At 43.2% G+C, this 18,408-nt stretch overlaps 1 protein-coding gene across 1 annotated transcript; it reads left to right on the forward strand.

The window, feature by feature from the left end:
- Window positions 1-1,800: 1,800 nt before the first annotated feature.
- Window positions 1,801-16,054, forward strand: LOC135636685 (FIP1[V]-like protein). Its single transcript, XM_065148582.1, has 9 exons — window positions 1,801-2,867; window positions 4,125-4,375; window positions 5,712-5,838; window positions 5,926-5,994; window positions 6,065-6,211; window positions 6,345-6,446; window positions 6,653-6,972; window positions 12,102-13,749; window positions 14,434-16,054. The coding sequence occupies exons 1-9, from the start codon at window positions 1,884-1,886 to the stop codon at window positions 15,019-15,021; spliced, it is 4,236 nt and encodes a 1,411-aa protein (XP_065004654.1). The 5' UTR covers window positions 1,801-1,883; the 3' UTR covers window positions 15,022-16,054.
- The last annotated feature ends 2,354 nt before the right edge of the window (window positions 16,055-18,408 follow it).

Below are 18,408 nucleotides of genomic sequence, written 5' to 3' on the forward strand. Positions count from 1 at the left end.
ATATTCTCTCTTGAGCCTATGAAAATGAGAAATAGTTGTAATAAGGGTAGTTGATCTTGTCCGTTGAAAGAAGATCGTTATTAAAAGTCGATGACCTTGACGGAAGAGGAATCGAGAGTGGACGTAGGTCGTAATAATCGAATCATTAAAAATTCGATTTGTATTTTTCTTTATGCTTTTCATTCCTATTATAAATTAATTTATTTGTTTATTATTCTTATATATATATATTAAGTTAAACATATTTTTAATATGGGTTTCATCGATTGAATTTTCTTAATCTTTCGAAAGCACTGATTCCTTCTCCCAAACATTGGGAGTCGATGTTGATCAAAACATTATTAATTTCACATGTGTTATAGTCCAATCTGCTTTGTAAGACAAACAAATATTCAATTCTTGATAGATTTAAAAATACATAAAAAAAAATCAAAAACGAATATTTGTAACCTGTAAGTGATCAGATTGGGCAAACTCGATTGAGCGAACGTAGTTAGTTAGTGTTGTGTCTAAGATATCAAAGAAAAAGCATAGGGCAGAGACGATGTTGAATAGTTTTGTATGTGTAATATATTGCATAATTTATTATTACACGCAGAGTGAGATCATCTTTAACAAGTGGACCCAAAACGTCATCATGAAATGTAATTATTTGAAGCCGATGAGGAAAAACGTCCTTTATATATTCGGCAGTTTGTGCCAAGTTTCGCACTCGTCTATTTTCTGACGATTAACTAACATCGAGAGAAAACAAAGATAAAAGCTATCACAATTTATATATTTCAATTAGAGGACAAGTTGATGTGATACACCAAATCTATCTTTTGAAAATATCAGGAAATAAAATATTAGCAAAAATCATTAAAAGTAATTTTTTATTAAAAAAAATAAACGGTGAAATCGAGTTTTTATCAAAGAACCGTGTGATAATCTAATAAAGGGTAAGTGGTAAAGAGAAGTTTTGATCGTAGGATATTTCGATGATCTGATAAAGATTTTACTGACCGTGCCAAGGAGCACAAAATTAAAGAACTTAATATATCATGGTTAATTTGTTTCACAGTAAACAACGATTCTGATATTATCGAATTGATCTGATTCAGACACTATCACTAACTATCATTCGATCTTGGATGAAAAAACAAATAATCCTCTTTAAAGAATTATTTATATATCTTTAACTTGAACTAACTATAAAACTAACTGCAATCACATAAACCGTCGATATCTTATGAGGCTTCTTTGTGGACGAACGCTTCTTGCCTTTTATCTTTGAATCCGATAAAGAAAAAAAGAAAAAGAAAATGGAAGCATGACATGAGACAAAATTGAACCAAGTTTTTATTTCTTTTCAAGTAATTATGTCGATGAATTCATAGGTTTTGCCAACAAAAATAATAACAATCAGATATGAAGAAAATTAGTCGGATTGTGAGTTTAAATATGAGAAACAAAATTGGGAATATATTTGGAGGCGTAGATTCCTTATCTATCCTATGAAACTAACTTGTTTGAATTTAAATTCGCCAAGCCAGAAAATAAATCAATTTTTTGCCACTATATTTTATCATATTTGGGTGAATATTCGTGGGGAGTCGTATTTTTTATAATAAAGAAAGATGGATTTATTCCATGGAGGTGCCAAGAGCAACTGCCTGTCCGTTTAACGTGGAGCCCACGTACTGCTCTATATTGTCCAATCACAGGGCAGGTGACCCAGGGTATGTTACTGTCGGGTGGCCAAAGTGCTTTGTATCAGGAACTGAGCTGGGTATCTTTTCCGGGTTCTTTGAAGTGGGTCCGGAACGTCGCTCGGGACCGAACCACCTCTTCTAAACGCTGCTCCCTCGACGGAGTCCGTCGCCCAAGAAGAACCTTCGGACATGGAGGACGACGACGAGTTCGGGGAGCTCTACACCGACGTATTCCGCCCCATCGCCGCCTCCCCTCCTGCCCCCTCCCTCGGGCCTCGCCCTGATCCCGTCGTTCCTGCTGCCGACGACGATATCGAAGGCGGCGACGGGGACGAGATATTGTTCGGCGCCTCTCGCTCTTCCCCCGCCGCCGAACTTCCATCGGTCCCTCATCAGGCCCTAGCTCCTCCCGCCGCGGCCGCCGCCACCGCCGCCGAAGACTACGGCCAGAGCGATTGGATGCTTGGTCACGCGCCTCCCGTGGTGGAGGCACCGGAAAATTGGGACGACGAAAACGATGGCGCGGTCTCCAGGCCGACAGAGGTCGTTGCACCATACGTGCCCGATAAGTGCGAGCCTAGGGTTTTGGAGGATGACGAAGAAGAAGCTAGGGTTTCGGAGATTCCTAATGGGGATGGTAAAATTGGTGACCCTGAGAGGCTTCGAGCCCCAAATGGGGACGGCTATCCATTGTTTGGAGGTGGAGTGGTTGAAAATTTAGGCGATCCGGACGAAGCTCCGGTCATTCCCGGCCTCTCAGCTGAATCAGCCCCTTCCGGGCCTCTGGTCGGCATGAACATTGAAGAGAGGAAGCCATCACAAAGTGAGGATTGGGACAGCGATAGCGAAGATGATATCCAGATCGTGCTGAATGATAGCGATCATGGACCGCTTGGTGTGGACAGGAATGATAGAATTGGGATTGATGATGATGATGATGATGATGACAGGGAAGAAGATTTGGTCATTGTCACTGATGAGGATCAGCATCGCCACCTCCCGGCTACGGATGAGCAAAACTGTGGGGAGGAGGCTATGCAGTCTACTGGCGATGAGGAGAGAAAGGAGATGGTGGATGTGGCGAAAATTGCTAGTGCTACCGGAAGTGCATTGGAGGCGAGGATTGGGTACAACACTCATAGGTCTCATCCACAGCATCATTCAATGTACAAGGTTAATTCTTATCATTCATCCTTGCTGTGAGGTGGAAACTGTAGGTTTGTGTATTTTAGCTTTGGCATTGTTACGTATTCTTAAATTGTTTATTAGTTTCTTATTTGTTAATAAATGATCGTGGGTGTAAAACTAAAGTCATTTTCACAATTATAAATGCGATGTCTTTTGTGCTGCATGCTTCTTATTGGTCATTCATGGAATGAGAGGGTAAACATTACCAATAGGTTGCCAAAGAAGGAGCAACGTACAGTGCAAGTTCAGGGCACCTCAGTTATTGTTAACACCTTCTTATTTTGTTATTCATCTTGCATTTGCCCAGATTTTTCTTGGTTGGATATAACGGGCTATCTTATTTGGCAACAATAGGATATGTCCCTCCTACTGGAGTTATTTTATCAAATTGAAGTAAAATATCTGAAAATGTATAGCAATTACTATCAGTTGGATTATAAATTAGAGAATACTTGAGAAATAACCTTTATTTTTGCTATCAGATATGATAACTAAGGCTATATATTTAAGCCTAATGTCTTGTAAAATTTTCTAACTAATGTAGCAACTCCTGAGCTTTCTTTTGAGAAATGAATGATATATTCCTTAACTCTTGTAATTTGTTCATTCAGGTTTTTCCCTGCTGAACAAAGAGAATTTGTGTATCAGGAGTCAATATATATTGTTGTTAAGAAATTTGGGCCATTGTAACTGTACCATTATTACTCTATGATCCAGCATCATCTAGCATAACATGCTTTGATGTATTAATATATGGTTCAGGTTGTTTCTGGATTGATATCTAGAAAACAATGAATATTGGAAGGTTTCCCATTGTAGTTCAGTTGACCGATGTGAAAATTCTATCAATTCTCATATCCTGAGTTGGTATCATGAGCCATATATTTTGTCTTTGTGCTTTGTAAACATGATTTGGAATAATGCAAATTTTTTTCTACTGACACTGGCTGACACTTTGAACTTGATAGGATCGAATGATCATGGATGACATGCCTGCCAGTTATTTTAGATGGATAAATTTATAGCGAGTCAGATAGTTGCTGCAGAAATATCATGATCATGTGTGTTTTCACTTTTGTTGTCATGGAAACCACTTTTAGTGTTGTGTATTTTCACTCAGTTATTGTCCAATTACTCCATACTTTGATGCCAATGTCATTGTCTGTTGTCATATCTTTAATTGGTAGGTTGTCTTTATGGCATCACAACTCATTGGCTAATTTTGGTTTGTTTCTTATGCAGTATATAAGACCTGGTGCAGCACCTCTACCTGGGGGCCCTGCTGCTGGGACAGCTTGTCCTCCGGGCGCTGCTCGTCCTCCTCTTATCTCAGGTCCCGTTTCTGGTGGAGGAAGAGGTGATTGGAGACCTGCTGGTGGCAGGGGGATTCCAAATGGGCCCAAAGGCTATACTGGCTTTGGTTTCCCTGCTTGGACCAATAGTTCATCCCGTGCTTTTGGCAGTGGACTGGATTTTACCCTTCCTGCTCACAAGTAAGCTTGTAATTTGCACACTCATTTTTGTTTCTTCTAGGATCTTAGTTTCAAAACTTTGAACCACTTTGTCGTTATCTTTGCTGTGTAACCAGATGAGTAATGCAACTTGTTGTATGTTGATCCTTGGTAAAACCTAACTTTTCTGGAATCTAGATAGGCTAGCAACATATTGTGAACAAGTCTGTAATACCTTTTCATATATATGCCTTTTAATGGATGGTCTCCATGCGATTGTCCATTGTCTGTTTGAACTTGTGAGATTATGTGAGAAAATAGACTTTTACTAGAAGTTGAGGAAGTAGAAAACTTTAAATTTCAGGCAGGGGAATCTTTTCTTTTTTGTTAGCTTGTGACTAAAGTTGCAAGAGACTTAGAGGAAGTAGACAACTTTAAGTTCATCTCACCGGCAGGATTCTGTTAACTTATAACTGAAATTGCAAGAGAATCATTTTGATTTTTATTTAGAAATACTACTGCAGGTATGCATATATCTGTTTACAATTAAATTACATCTAACACCGACTGGATGTCTGCCTTCAATGTAGGACAACCTATCCTCATCAATTATATTTCTAATTTGATGCATGAGTTCAATTAGTGCTCATCTTGGCACCAACCACCGATCATTAGAATCACTGAACAAAAAACAAATCGTTAAAATTGGCATTTCGTAAAATTTTCACTTTCTTCAGATGTTCAAGGGGATTTGCTGGTGATGAAATACATCATAGATCCTATCATGTTATGTGTGAAGTGGTAAATTGAGAACAAGTGCGCTGAAGAAATAATTAGAGATGGAAGAAGAAGGATGAAAATGCATGGGAAGAAACACACTTCTGGTTGAAAATATATGGACTATGTAATTTCTTGGTCCACAGGGAAAGTTTGTTGGGTGATAACCATGATTAGGATTTTGCGCCATCAGCAAAACTTAGTTCGAGATTGAGGACTTGATGAGCTATCAGGGGATGTTGCAGAACTTGCTTCTTGGTCATTCTAGTTTATGTTTTAAAGTCATGGATTCCATTTGTGTTTGACATGTGATATGTGCTCGCCATATAAAGCAGTAACTTATTAGTTGTACATTTATAGTTCAAATCATCTTGCTTTTCAAGTTTCAACTAATTATGCTAATTAAGCAGGATAGCATGCTCCTGCTGATTTTTTATTCTTTTTTTGTGGATCAATCTTGTCAAATCAAAGTTGTGCATGTGAACATACCTAATCCTTACAATTCTGAATGAACTGATTTGCCTGTAGATGAGAGGCCAAAAAATTGAAAGACTTTTTCACTTAACCATCCTATCTATCCAAATCAATTTTCAATCCTCAGGTCAGTTTTTGATGTTGACATTGAGAGTTTTGAGGAAAAACGGTGGAGACATCCCGGAGTTGATATATCAGATTTTTTTAATTTTGGTTTTGATGAAGACAAGTGGAAGGATTATTGCAAGCAGCTGGCAAGTGAAAGTCTTGTTGTTCATTGTGAATTATTTAAGGCATTGATGTGTTGTTCTTAATTTGTGATTGAAGTTTTGAATTCTCAGGACCAACTTCGTTTAGAGTCAACCATGCAAAGCAAGATTCATGTCTATGAGAGTGGCCGATCAGAGCAGGTTACGTATTTATATCTGCTGGAATCATGTTTTAGCTTTAGTTGTCAATAACTTATAACTCTGCTTTCAGGAGTATGATCCAGATTTACCTCCCGAATTGGCTACTGCAGCAGGCCATCACAATATTTCTGCTAATAATGGGCATAAAAAAGCAGATGATGGGGAAGTAGATTTTAGTAACCAAGGAAGAGGATCATCAGTTATGCGGGCACCATTGGTATGATCTATTGATTCTCTGAACTACTATATAGCATGGGGCTGATGTTTTTTATGGTCTTCAATTGGTTTTTTATAGAACGGTTTACTGGATGGAACTTTAAGGTTTCATCTTTTTTTTTTTTGCTTGTTAGCCAACTGGGAGAGCAATACAGGTTGAAGGTGGTTATGGTGAGCGCCTACCCTCTATAGATACCAGGCCTCCTCGCATCCGTGATGCAGATGCAGTTATTGAGGTAACTTTGTGATATCTACTTCCAGATGTTCATGTGTATATCAACTACCATATTCTCATTTATTATATGTACGACTTGTGATGGTTACCAAAGTAACGATATCTACTTCCACATGTTTGTGTATATCTAATACACTTGTCTTATATGTGATGTGTCTTATGTAATACTTATTAATGATATCAACAAATAAAATTCTTGTCGAACAGATTGTGTTGCAGGATTCATTTGATGATCCAAAAATGTGCAACTGTGCCCCAGAGAAACACAAGAGTGTTGAAAGAGATGATGATAAATGTTTTCATGAAGTTGAAAATGACGATAGAAATACTGTCTCAGGAAATATGAGGCACTTTTCACATGCTTCCGGCAATAGGAATAAGGAAATGACTAGAAGAGCCCTTTCTGCTAAGGAAAAAGATGAAGTGTTGCTTTTTCCTTCAGAATCTTCAGCTGAATACCATCAAGATTCAAGAACAAGGAGCCATGTATCTCCTGCTAAAGCACTGGGGATACACCAAAGCAGCAGGTAAATTGTACTTCAAAAGAATTTATGTTCCTTTCAATTTGTTTTGTAAGCTTCAACTACATGACATTTTTTATCGCTAATTAGCAATATCCAGAAAAACAGCAGGGAGAAAAAGAAAAACAAAACAGTACAGCAAAGTTACCATGACACGACGCTTGCCCTCAGGAAAGAAAAGAGAAATGCATGTCGAATTTTCCTCTGCAGTTCATATACGTATATTGTGTTTTTGCAATAGTTTTGGTTTGGCATGATAAAATTCGGCATGCTCAGGGCCGGACCCTAAGGGGTTGTTTTCCTTGTCAGTTAGAATTACTGTTTCCAATATACTTGGGTTGTCATAAGAAGGTGTTGTGGGAAACAACTTTGAGCCGTGGCCTCGGGGCCGACGCGGCTCGGTTCGGGTCCGGACGACGGGGATCTCCCTGGGGCGTTCCTCGAGCCCGCTGAGGCGGTCGGGTGCGGTGTCTGATCGGGACAGTGTAGCCGTCTCCTTTGGGCAGGAACTCCTCGCCTACGCGTCCGGAGGGGACCTTCGGCTTCGCACCTGCACAAAGGTCGGGCTGGGGTGCTCGGCCCGACCCCTCCGACGATCAAGTTAGCAGATGTGGAGGGGGTTTCAGATAAAGAAGTGTTTTTATGTATCTGTCCCTCCTCTCTTTCTTATGAACGAGAGGGTATTTATAGGGAAGCTTACTGCTTCCTGAGCTGCCCGCTTGTAGGGGGCAGGCTGGTAGCGTCTGACTTTGTGTTGGCGTGGCGTGAAGAATTGAGCTTTGGCAGGATGTTAATGCGCCTCGGTCGGCGTTCCGGTCTGCATTGACCAGGTGCTGTTGCGTGAGGCGTCATCTGACGTCAGCCGAGTCTTATCATAATTACTATCCTCATCATATTCCCCCCCCCTGGAAAGAAGCTATGCGTCGGTCGTTGTAACGGGAGTCCGAGGCATGGGTTCAGCTTTCAGGTGGGCTGGCCGCGCAGACGTTGTCTCGGGGATCATGGAGCCGAGGAGTACGAGGCAGGTGGGCTGGCCGCGTAGGTGTGTCTCGGAGAGCATAGAGCCGAGGAGCCGAGGAGCACAACGCAAGCGGGCTGAACGCGCAGGCGTGTCTCGGGTCATGGGGCTGAGGAGCCGAGGAGCACGACGCAGGCGGGCTCGCCACGCAGGTGTGTCTCGGGGCATGGAGCCAAGGAGCCGAGGAGCACGACGTAGGCGGGCTGACCGTGCAGGTGTGTCTCGGGGAGCATGGAGCCGAGGAGCACGACGCAGGCGGGCTGGCCGCGCAGGTGTGTCTCGGGGCATAGAGTCGAGGAGCACGACGCAAGCGGGCTGGCCGCGCAGGTGTGTCTCGGGGAGCATGGAACCGAGGAGCACGATGCAGGCGGGCTGGCCGCGCAGGTGTAGTCTTGGGCATCATGCGGCCGAGCAGCCGAGGAGCATGATGCAGGCGGGCTGGCCGCGCAGGTGTGTCTCGGGGAGCATGGAGCCGAGGAGCACGACGCAGGCGAGCTAGTCGCGCAGGTGTGTCTCGGGGAGCATGGAGCCGAGGAGCACGACGCAGGCGAGCTAGTCGCGCAGGTGTGTCTCGGGGAGCATGGAGCCGAGGAGCACGACGCAGGCGGGTTGGCCGCACAGGTGTGTCTTGGGGAGCATGGAGCCGAGGAGCACGACGTAGGCGGGCTGGCCACGCAGGTGTGGTCTCAGGCATCATGCGGCCGAGTAACACGACGCAGGCGGGCAGACTGCGCAGGCGTGGTCTCTTTGGCCTCATGCGGCCGAGTAGCACGACGCAGGCGGGCAGACCGTGCAGGCGTGGTCTCGGGCAACAGGCCGCCCTGAGGGGGGCTCGACAGTCTATGGCCGAGGGATATGATAAAGGCCGAAGGACACGGCTCAGGGGGGCAGGCCGTCCTGAGGCAGAACTCGGGTAGTCTACGGCCGAGGGACACGGCTCAGGCGGGCAGGCCATGCTGAGGTGGACTCGGCGGACTTCGGTCGAGCCGTGTAGATTCAGAAGGATTTAGGCCGGGGCTAACCGCGAGCCGGGAGGTAGTCAGGTAGATACTGAACCTTCGCTCGGAAGAGACTGAGGCAGGGCCTAAATTTCTTTTCACGAGGACTACATCGGATAGCCGTCGCGGGTGCTTGACCCCTTCTATGGAGCCCACTACCAAAAGTCGTCCATTCTCCTCACGGCCACCCAGGCCTCCGCCGTGATGTACTGACTAGCCCGCTGGAGCATATTTGGCACCGTGGTGGGTGGTCGCTCCATGAGGGACCAGAGGAATCTGGAAGGTCGCAGGCCCATCATAAACGCCTGCACTAATATAGAGGGATGAGCGTCCGATAACCCCCGGATTTGTGTTGCAAAGCGATCCACAAAATGTGAGAGGGGCTTGTCCTCCCTTTGTTTGAGTCCGAGGAGCAGTGCCGCGGAGGGCCTTGGCCGTGCATAGACTACGAAGTGGAGCTCGAAGTCATTGGCGAGCTGGTCGAATGAAGTAATCGTTCCGGTCTTTAAGTCGCCATACCACGCGTGGGTCGGCCCTCTCAGAGTGGTAGGAAATGCTATGCACATCAGGGCATCAGAGGTTCCGTATAGCGCCATTTGGGCGCGAAAAGTGGCTACGTGGTCCGTCGGATCGGCGGAGCCATCGTAAGCGTCCAGAGAGGGGAGCTGGAAGTCCGGGGGGACTGTCAGATCCTGTATCTCGGGCGTGAAGGGAGACCCTTGGTGTGCGTCCTCCCCGAGCTCCCCCTTGGACATGCGAACCTCTTTCTGCACCTCGTCGAGTCGCTTGCTGACAAAGCGCAACTGGGCCCGCAGGGAGTCCGAAGAGAGTGCCTCGGGTTCCGGGCGGCCGCTCGGGTTTGCCATCACTGGATCCCCGAGTGGGGCTGGTCGGACCCGAGGCTAAGTGGGGGGCTCCGGAAGCGTCATGTGGGCCCGAACGGGCGCCTTGCGTTGTCGCAGTGGTTCGATCGCAGGCGGGTGCGCCGGATGAGAAATGAGCGGGATAATGGTTTGCACCATTTCCATCAGGGCTCGGACTTGAAGAGCGAGGTCATGAAAGGCCTCGGACGACACGGGCGTTGAGTCGGCTGGGGCGCCGTCGGGCGGCGGCAAGCCCGGGTCGTTGAATATTCGCTAATATCGTTCGGAGGTCGTGGCGGGGTGTTCGTCACGATGGTCTCCGTGCGGGGGAGGTTCCCCCGAGGCTTCGGTCGGGTGTGACCTCTCAGCCGTGGGCTTATCTGAGCTGCTCAGGTGGTCACCCGACATTCCGGGCCCTCCTTCTAGCGTCAATCTGTTGTGGGAAACAACTTTGAGCCGTGGCCTCGGGGCCGACGCGGCTCGGTTCGGGTCCGGACGACGGGGATCTCCCTGGGGCGTTCCTCGAGCCCGTTGAGGCGATCGGGTGCGGTGTCCGATCGGGACGATGTAGCCGTCTCCTCCTAGTAGGAACTCCTCGCCTGCGCGTCCGGAGGGGACCTTCGGCTTCGCACCTGCACAAAGGTCGGGCCGGGGTGCTCGGCCCGACCCCTCCGACGATCATGTTAGCAGATGTGGAGGGGGTTTCAGATTAAGAAGTGTTTTTATGTGTCTGTCCCTCCTCCTCTCTTTCTTATGAACGAGAGGGTATTTATAGGAAAGCTTACTGCTTCCTGAGCTGCCCGCTTGCAGGGGGCAGGCTAGTAGCGTCTGACTTTGTGTTGGCGTGGCGTGAAGAATTGAGCTTTGGCAGGATGTTAATGCGCCTCGGTCGGCGTTCTGGTCTGCATTGACCAGGTGCTGTTGCGTGAGGCGTCATCTGATGTCAGTCGAGTCTTATCATAATTACTATCCTCATCAGAAGGGTTTGACATAATTGGTTTTGGTAGCCAAGGAAGAGGACCAGCAGTTATGCGCATTTGATGTGAACTCCATTCCTTAAATTCATTTTCTTTGCTTATGAAAATAGTCGAAGCCTGAGAGATGCCTTTGCCATCTATTGCATAGTTTGCAGCATGTGCATTCAGCATTTGACTACTCTACTGCATCTACCACTCTGGAAACACAAGCAGGAAATCTTGATGTTTGATGACATGGACCACAACTTTGAGCAACATTGTCCAGTTACCTTTGTCAGGTCCAAATAAGAATATAAAGGCTTTTGATTAATGGAGAAGAAACATATTTCTTTTTCTATTGTAGTATGTAATAACAATTTAAACTGAATAAATTAGATAGAATTATTCAATTATAGAAACACACATTTGGATCTTCCTCAAAGCTCTATTCATTCAGAGAATCTGAGATTCCGAGAAGTTGGTGAATGATATTTGCTTTAAGAAGAAATTGAGGTGTCTCTCTGAAATCCTATGAGATTGACCCATTGATGGGTCTTTGATATCATGATGAATTGTTGGCACAAGTCCTATCTTGTCAATTTGGTTGAAGGAGATGGGGGGCTCAGCAGGAAGAGGGTATACCATGAGAGATGCAAGGAAGTTGATATGACTCACATATATTATGGATTCAACCAACGGATATGTCGAACTGACTAATTTAGTTGTTCTAGATAGAAAAAGTGATGATAGTTAGTTCAAACTCAGTAGCACATGTATTTCAATTCCTTGCCGATTGATGGTAAACCTTGTGTGGGTTCTGCTTTCTCCTGTCTGTAATTGCAGCAATACATGTGTGGATTACATTTTCTTGCACATAGTTGCATGAGTATTAGAAGTCACTTGTCATATCAGATTATCATTCTTATGCATATGTGCATGTCATTAGCAGTAAGTTTATAAAGCCACATCAGGTAAATGGAGAAAGAAACTAATTGGAAGCAAAGGAGCTATGTCTAGGAATACTGGCAAATTCTTAGAGTCATGCCTTTTGACCAATCGTCAGGCTTAGTGGATCATTGAACAGTGAGTTGGTAAAAAACAAGTCATATGCTTTTTCATCCTATTCTCAAATTATTTAGGACACTGGACTTGAAAAAAATTGTAATTTGATGTTACAAATAGTTTTTTGTATTTTTGAATGTGTTTTTTCTAGATTTATCTGATGTGTATGCGTTGATTTGCTTAAGATACTGTGTTTCTGGATCCATACTAATGTGGGATTGCTGAATTGATACCTCAGGTTGCCCCAGGGATCTTCACATAGAAGCTCCTCCAATGCTCGTGAACAATCTACTGATGGCATCCCTAGTCCAAGTGTCCACTCAAACAGGCTTGGTGATGAGGAGGAGACACAGGATGATAGCGCTGGAGTTGATCGGAGTTCTGGAAAATCATCTTCTGTTGCTGATGATACTGTAAAAGAGCTGAGTGTTGATGAACAATGCTGTGGGCATGATGAAAAGCTTACACCAGTTAACATTGAAAATGAAGGGGAGGACATGGTGTCAGACGTACATATTCCTAATGAGACCAGCGACAATGATATATTAGTTCAAACTGGCAAGAAGCAAAAGCTTTCATCACTGGTTGAGCAACCTGCAGGGCATGATAGTGGTCATGAGGATGAGTTGCAAACCTCAAATAGTGATAACAGTAGACAGAAATCTGGGAGCAGTAAGGATTATCCAAAGCAGACTGAAAATGGTGATAAAGTCATACAAGAAGAACATTCAATTCAGGTGGGTCGCTTAAAAAGACCCCACAAAGAAGAATGTTATTTGCGACCAAAAGATGACTATGGTCTGGATGCTAGACAAGTGATGAAGAAAGATTACATTGTTTCCAAAGGAAAGGATGATACATCTGATTCTTATAAGCACCCTCTTCGAAGTAGAAGCTATGAGAGGAAAAAGGAATCAGAATCTTCTATCAGTTCTTGGCAAAGAAGAGAGGACAATGTACACAGTAGAAGAGTCAAAGATGAAGACAGGAGGTGGGAGAATAGTGATGAAATGGTGTCAAAGCACAGGAGCAAGTTAAGGGTGACTGACAGAAACCAGAAAGAAGAAGATCATTCAAAAAAGCGTGTAGAAGATAGAGAATGGAGAGGGCATAATAGAGATGACATCTTATGGCAGAGGTCAAGAGATGATCTTGTGAGTCGTCATGAAAGCACAGACGAACCTCTCATTAAAAAGAAAAGGGATGAAGAATATCTAAGAGGCAAAGCTGACAAATTAAGTACTCTGCATGGTTATCGGGATGAAGAAAATTCTGGGAGAAAGAAAAGAGCAAGGGATGATGGCATAGATCATAGGAGGAGAGAGGTTGACACTAGAATGAGAGATAAGGCCGATGATCACTTATCTTCCAATCATAAAGATGATAACTGGCGCTATAGGGAGAGAGAGGATAGGCAGCGACTTAAACCTCATGAAAGTGCACCGATGCACCGGGAAAGAGAAGAAGGGTGGGGGTCTGTAAGGAGTGGGCGGGCTATGGAAGATAAAGCATCGGGTGGTAGTGCTAGGAATAGGGATGAATCAAAGACTATAGTCCATGATAGTAGGGTTCATCAAGAGAAAGAAAGAAGGCAACATAATGATCATTCAAAGAGGGATCATGGAAGGGAAGATGATGTACAAAATAAGGGACGCAGACATTTATCTGTGCGTGAAAAACATTCAAACGCTGACAGAAGAAACTCTAGGCATGAAAGGATGAACACGTACAAGGACTGCCCTCCTAGTGCTGATGGCAAGCAGATGTACAGGGAAAGACACAAGGAAAATACAAGGAAATCCAAAGATTCAGAAGCTCATGAGCAGCACAGCCAGGGGCTTGGTAAGAGAAAGCATGAAGACCACCACACCGCTCAAACTGACAAGGTATGCTTCAGAATATTGAAGCCATATATTATATCTTTTACTGATGAAGTAAGCCTCTGTATCAATAGAAGATAAAGAACAATTGAAATCTTTCCCAGTTGGTCATTATCACGAAACAGCAAATTTTTAGATTTTTTTTTTCCACATCAAACAAGCAGATTTAAATGAAGATGCTACTATTACCTTGTCGATATTGAAGGTCTGATGACATTGTATCTGATGACCATTGCTTACTGTTAATGACCTGCATTTTCCATTTCAGGAGTTATTTGGTCATGGCATATCTATTATTTTTTTGTAAAATCTGTTTTTCGTTTGTAAATAGTTATGCATATTTATTGGTACTTGAATTGACCCGCACATGCACCCGCATTTGCAGCTGCATACTTCATATGGATTTGAAGTGCATTACAGTCAATTTTGTCACACTTCAGGTTTCTTGTAGTTTATGACATATCTTTGTTCCTCCCTTGTGTGTGTTAGTGTTTTTTATTGGAAAATATGATTTGAAATTCAGATACCATCATAGGTTGCTAGTCATATGATTCACATCCAATCGAACAATGTTGTAAACACTAAATAGATTCATCGTATTAAGTTATTATTTGGGCCAAGTAGATTCCCTCCCCTAGGAAAGTCCCTTACTGATGGTACGCTTGCTTGCCAATTGTTCACTTTTCTCAGGTCTATATTAGAATCTTAAATGAGCAAGAAAGTAACAACATTTCTTCCACCGATGTCTCCAAGGATCCCCACCAAATTTATGAAGAACCGGAGTCCCCCCAGCAAAGGAAACAAGAGGAAGCTGATCCTGCCTCAGATGAAGAGAACCAGGGTTCCAGGAAGGGGCGATCAAAATTGGAACGCTGGACCAGCCACAAAGAGAGGGATTATGATGCCACTGGCAACACACACACATTATCTGCTTCATCAGGGGTTAAGAAAATTGAAGGCGATAATGTTGTTGTGGTGCAGGCAGATGAAGGAGCCAAAACTGAATTTAATAATGCCGGTGAATTAGATGGCAAGGATGTTGATGGAGGCCAAATTGTGGATAAGACAGTGGATGAGCCAGACCACCACCTAGACACTATGGCTAAGCTTAAGAGGCGAAGTGAGCGCTTCAAACTTCCGATGCCAATTGTAAAGGAGACTACATTGAGCAAACAATTGGAAAATGAAGTGCAGTCATCCAATAATGAAGCTGCTCTTGATTCAGAGGTAAAGCCAGAGCGACCAGCTAGGAAAAGGAGGTGGACTGGTAGTAGTTGATTATGGCTCCTTGAGGAGATCATGCCAATTGTACTCTCATGAAGCAGATGGGTGAGTTAGCCCTGTGTTATAGCTCAAGTATCATCACTTCCCCTACACACCCTTCCTCTTCTTACTCCCAAGCATAAAGCAAGTGCATGAGAGGAAATGGGTGTGTAACTTAAAACATTTTAGATGGTGGTCTGAGGTTTGTACTTCCTTTTCCTTTTTTTGCCCTGGTCAGCCAGCAAGTTCCGATACCGGAGGTTCCTTCCTGTTTGAGGGGGCTAGAAAGGTGTTCAGGATAATGTTTGTGGAGTTTTTGAAGCTAACTGAAGCTGCAATCATGGGATGGTAGAAATATCTGACATCCTGGAAGACAAAGATATTACAATATCTGAAGGGGGTGGAGCAGCATTGTCTCTTTTATCTTATTTTGTTTTCATCTTTACTATGATGCTCCTGAAGACGGGTGGGAAGGCATCATTGCTGGAAACTGAATAGCTGATGTTGCCAGAGATCATACATTGGTCATGTGCTCATCTAAAGTGTCCAAGTCGAGGAACAAGATCAGTAAATTGTGGGCGGTTAAAGTCAGATCAGACAAGTGCAGATCTGTGGGTCTTCTAATCTCATTGCTTCTGTTCATAATCGCACATTGGTGATTGACGTGCTATGCAGTTCGAGAGGCTACCAGATGCCTTCTTATGATCATGAAGACCTAGCTGCAAAGGTTGCATTGCAGCAAAAAGAAAATTCCCCTGAAACTAATTCTACAGAGTGATGATACATCGAACTTTTTTTACTTAAATTCTTCCTTTGGCCCTACGATGCAGCGTTATATACAATGTCCATACTCGAAAATTATTCAACGGAGAAAGGACATGTAATATCTTCACTGCTTCTGTTTTGTTCATTGACAATTGTAGTTAGGTTGAATGTATTGGTAAACTATATGAGCACCTGCCCGAAGAGACATACCATACGGTTAGACATAAATTAGGTCATCAATATTGAGACTGACACTGAATCCATTTCCGATATGTTTGACTTGCTTACTGTGGCATTTGTTTGTGAAACTTTCTGCTTCATCCTCTTCTTGATCTTAGATCGAAACGGGTTTTTTTGTCAATTTAGATAAATTAACTTGTACTGTATCTTCCTAGTCTAATAATTAGTCAGCTTAGTTAAGGGCATTAGCCTATTATTGGTGTCCTTTTGCATGTTCAGTGGCCATAACAGCTTTATTATAAACTTCCAATTTGGCCATCCACTGACTTTACAAAACTTCATCACTTGTCTTATGCTGACACGCCATAATTTCTAGCTCCATTTGCCAAGGCAACTTGCAATATATCTCAATAACAATTCAATCATGATGAGTATCTAATGGAACAACCTTTGTGTTAATAACATATTCGGCAGCATCATGGATGCCCTATTGCCAATTTTTTTTTGTTTCTGATCACATGCTATCCTTGCTGGTGAATGAAATCTAGCAAGCATTGCACGGATGGACAACTCTGAAGCCTCGGGGAAGGTTTGCCACCACCTGGCATCAATATCATAGATCCTTCACGTTCTATGCACTTCCATGTTAGTTGTTGAACCCTTCTCCTAGATTGTATAACTGCACATCATGTTGGAATGGGCATGTCAACATGGTCTTGTTTCTTTGACAAACAACGCACAACCTAAGCCTTGGCTACTTGGTTTGCGCTGCTCCGTTACGATGCATTCGATTGAGTTCCAGCATTCTATTTCTCCTTCATGGATATGGTTTTATTGTGTTCGACTCCACGTAGTTAATATTATTAATTGAATCAACTCACGAGTCTAAGCCAATGCTTCCTAAGAACTTTTGTCATGATTGTAGCAAGTTTTATTTGCGTTCTTTAAGATTGATTACACATGGTCTCGACTTGAGACTCCTGCAAGCTAATTAATTATTGCCAATGACATGAGGACAGGACCATCGGTTGCATGCTTCGTTATTGCAGCAACTCATGGATCTGTTAGCCTAGAGTTAGGGCACAACTGGGCTCTATAAATAACTCGACAACTTGTGACTCGTACGCTTACCTCTCATCTTATTTTAACGTATGATCAAACCCCGTCAAGTCTTAGAGGAGCCGCCATAAAGTTTTGGCAAACAGCACGCAAATGCCGGTCTTCTCCCTGGGGAAACTTATTTTATAATTATGCTTATTTGTCTCGACTGAGTTGCTGTGTTTCTATTTATTTATTGAGCCTTGCATGGTGCTCGAATATCCTTTTAGTGTCAAATGTTTTACTTCCAAATTCATCTATCAGAGGTGAGAGTTTGGTGGAAGCGATATAAGATAATATTTGGAAATAAGTTTTCATATAATTGCCACACTTTAGGACATTAATCCTTATCTGTTTATTGGGATCAAGAGAGTCTACCTAAAAGTGGTATTCATTTCATCTTTTCATAATATCATTATATTTTTAAAATTATTAATTTAGATTTTGATTGTTCGATGATGTGGATGTTAATTCGGAATCAATCAAGATTTTTTTTTTTTTTTTTTTTTTATGCATCACGAGTGATGCGGTGTTAGGCGAACAAAAGTCCAAATGGAAACCTGCAAAAATACTTAAAAAGATGTCTCCGAGAAAACCTCTCTCACATGATTAAGTTATTTGAATTTGAATGATTCAGTTTAATGTCGAATCTACACGAGCATAAGTGTGTTGGAAAAGCGAACAAGTACTTGAGAACCTTTTTTATACATATATATAATTCACATCATAATGAGGTGTTGGTCACGATAAGGTATCGATCATATAAGTGTTCTTAGTGTGTGATAATATCATGATGGATAGACTTTCCATATATCTGCCAGCCACCAAACAACGTGTGCTTTTACCAAACAAGGCGTGACCAGAGAACATATAGTGCGTCAAGTCGTCGGAGGACGATTCCATCAGAAGAATCCTTACCGTGTGATGCATAAACACATGGCTTGTTTACTAGTTTATAACATACCGTCTTCGTCTTTATATCTATAGTCAACCGCTGTTTCTCATTTACTTGTCTTCTTGGTTGACAATTAACAGGCTACTGTGTGTGTACAACATTGGTTCTTCACCAAGTCTACCTTTCTCCTTGAGGATTTGCTTGTTTCGATTACACGAAAGTGACATCTCTCGAAAGCTATCTATCTTCGTCCCCACCCAGATTCACCTCATATTCTTCACGTGTTAGTTGAATGGCCTACTCCCAACTCTTTTCAATGCTCTTATTCTTTGCGCTTCTTACGGACCAATCCGGTTGGGGAAGCCCGATGAATAGATGGAATTACTACAGACTTTGGACGAAAAATCTTTGACCACGCGGGATGTCCGTCCAACAAACGAAAATTTATATTGGGAGTTTTTCGA

This window comes from Musa acuminata, chromosome BXJ3-4 (assembly GCF_036884655.1).
Source record: "Musa acuminata AAA Group cultivar baxijiao chromosome BXJ3-4, Cavendish_Baxijiao_AAA, whole genome shotgun sequence".
Classification (NCBI taxonomy): domain Eukaryota; kingdom Viridiplantae; phylum Streptophyta; class Magnoliopsida; order Zingiberales; family Musaceae; genus Musa; species Musa acuminata.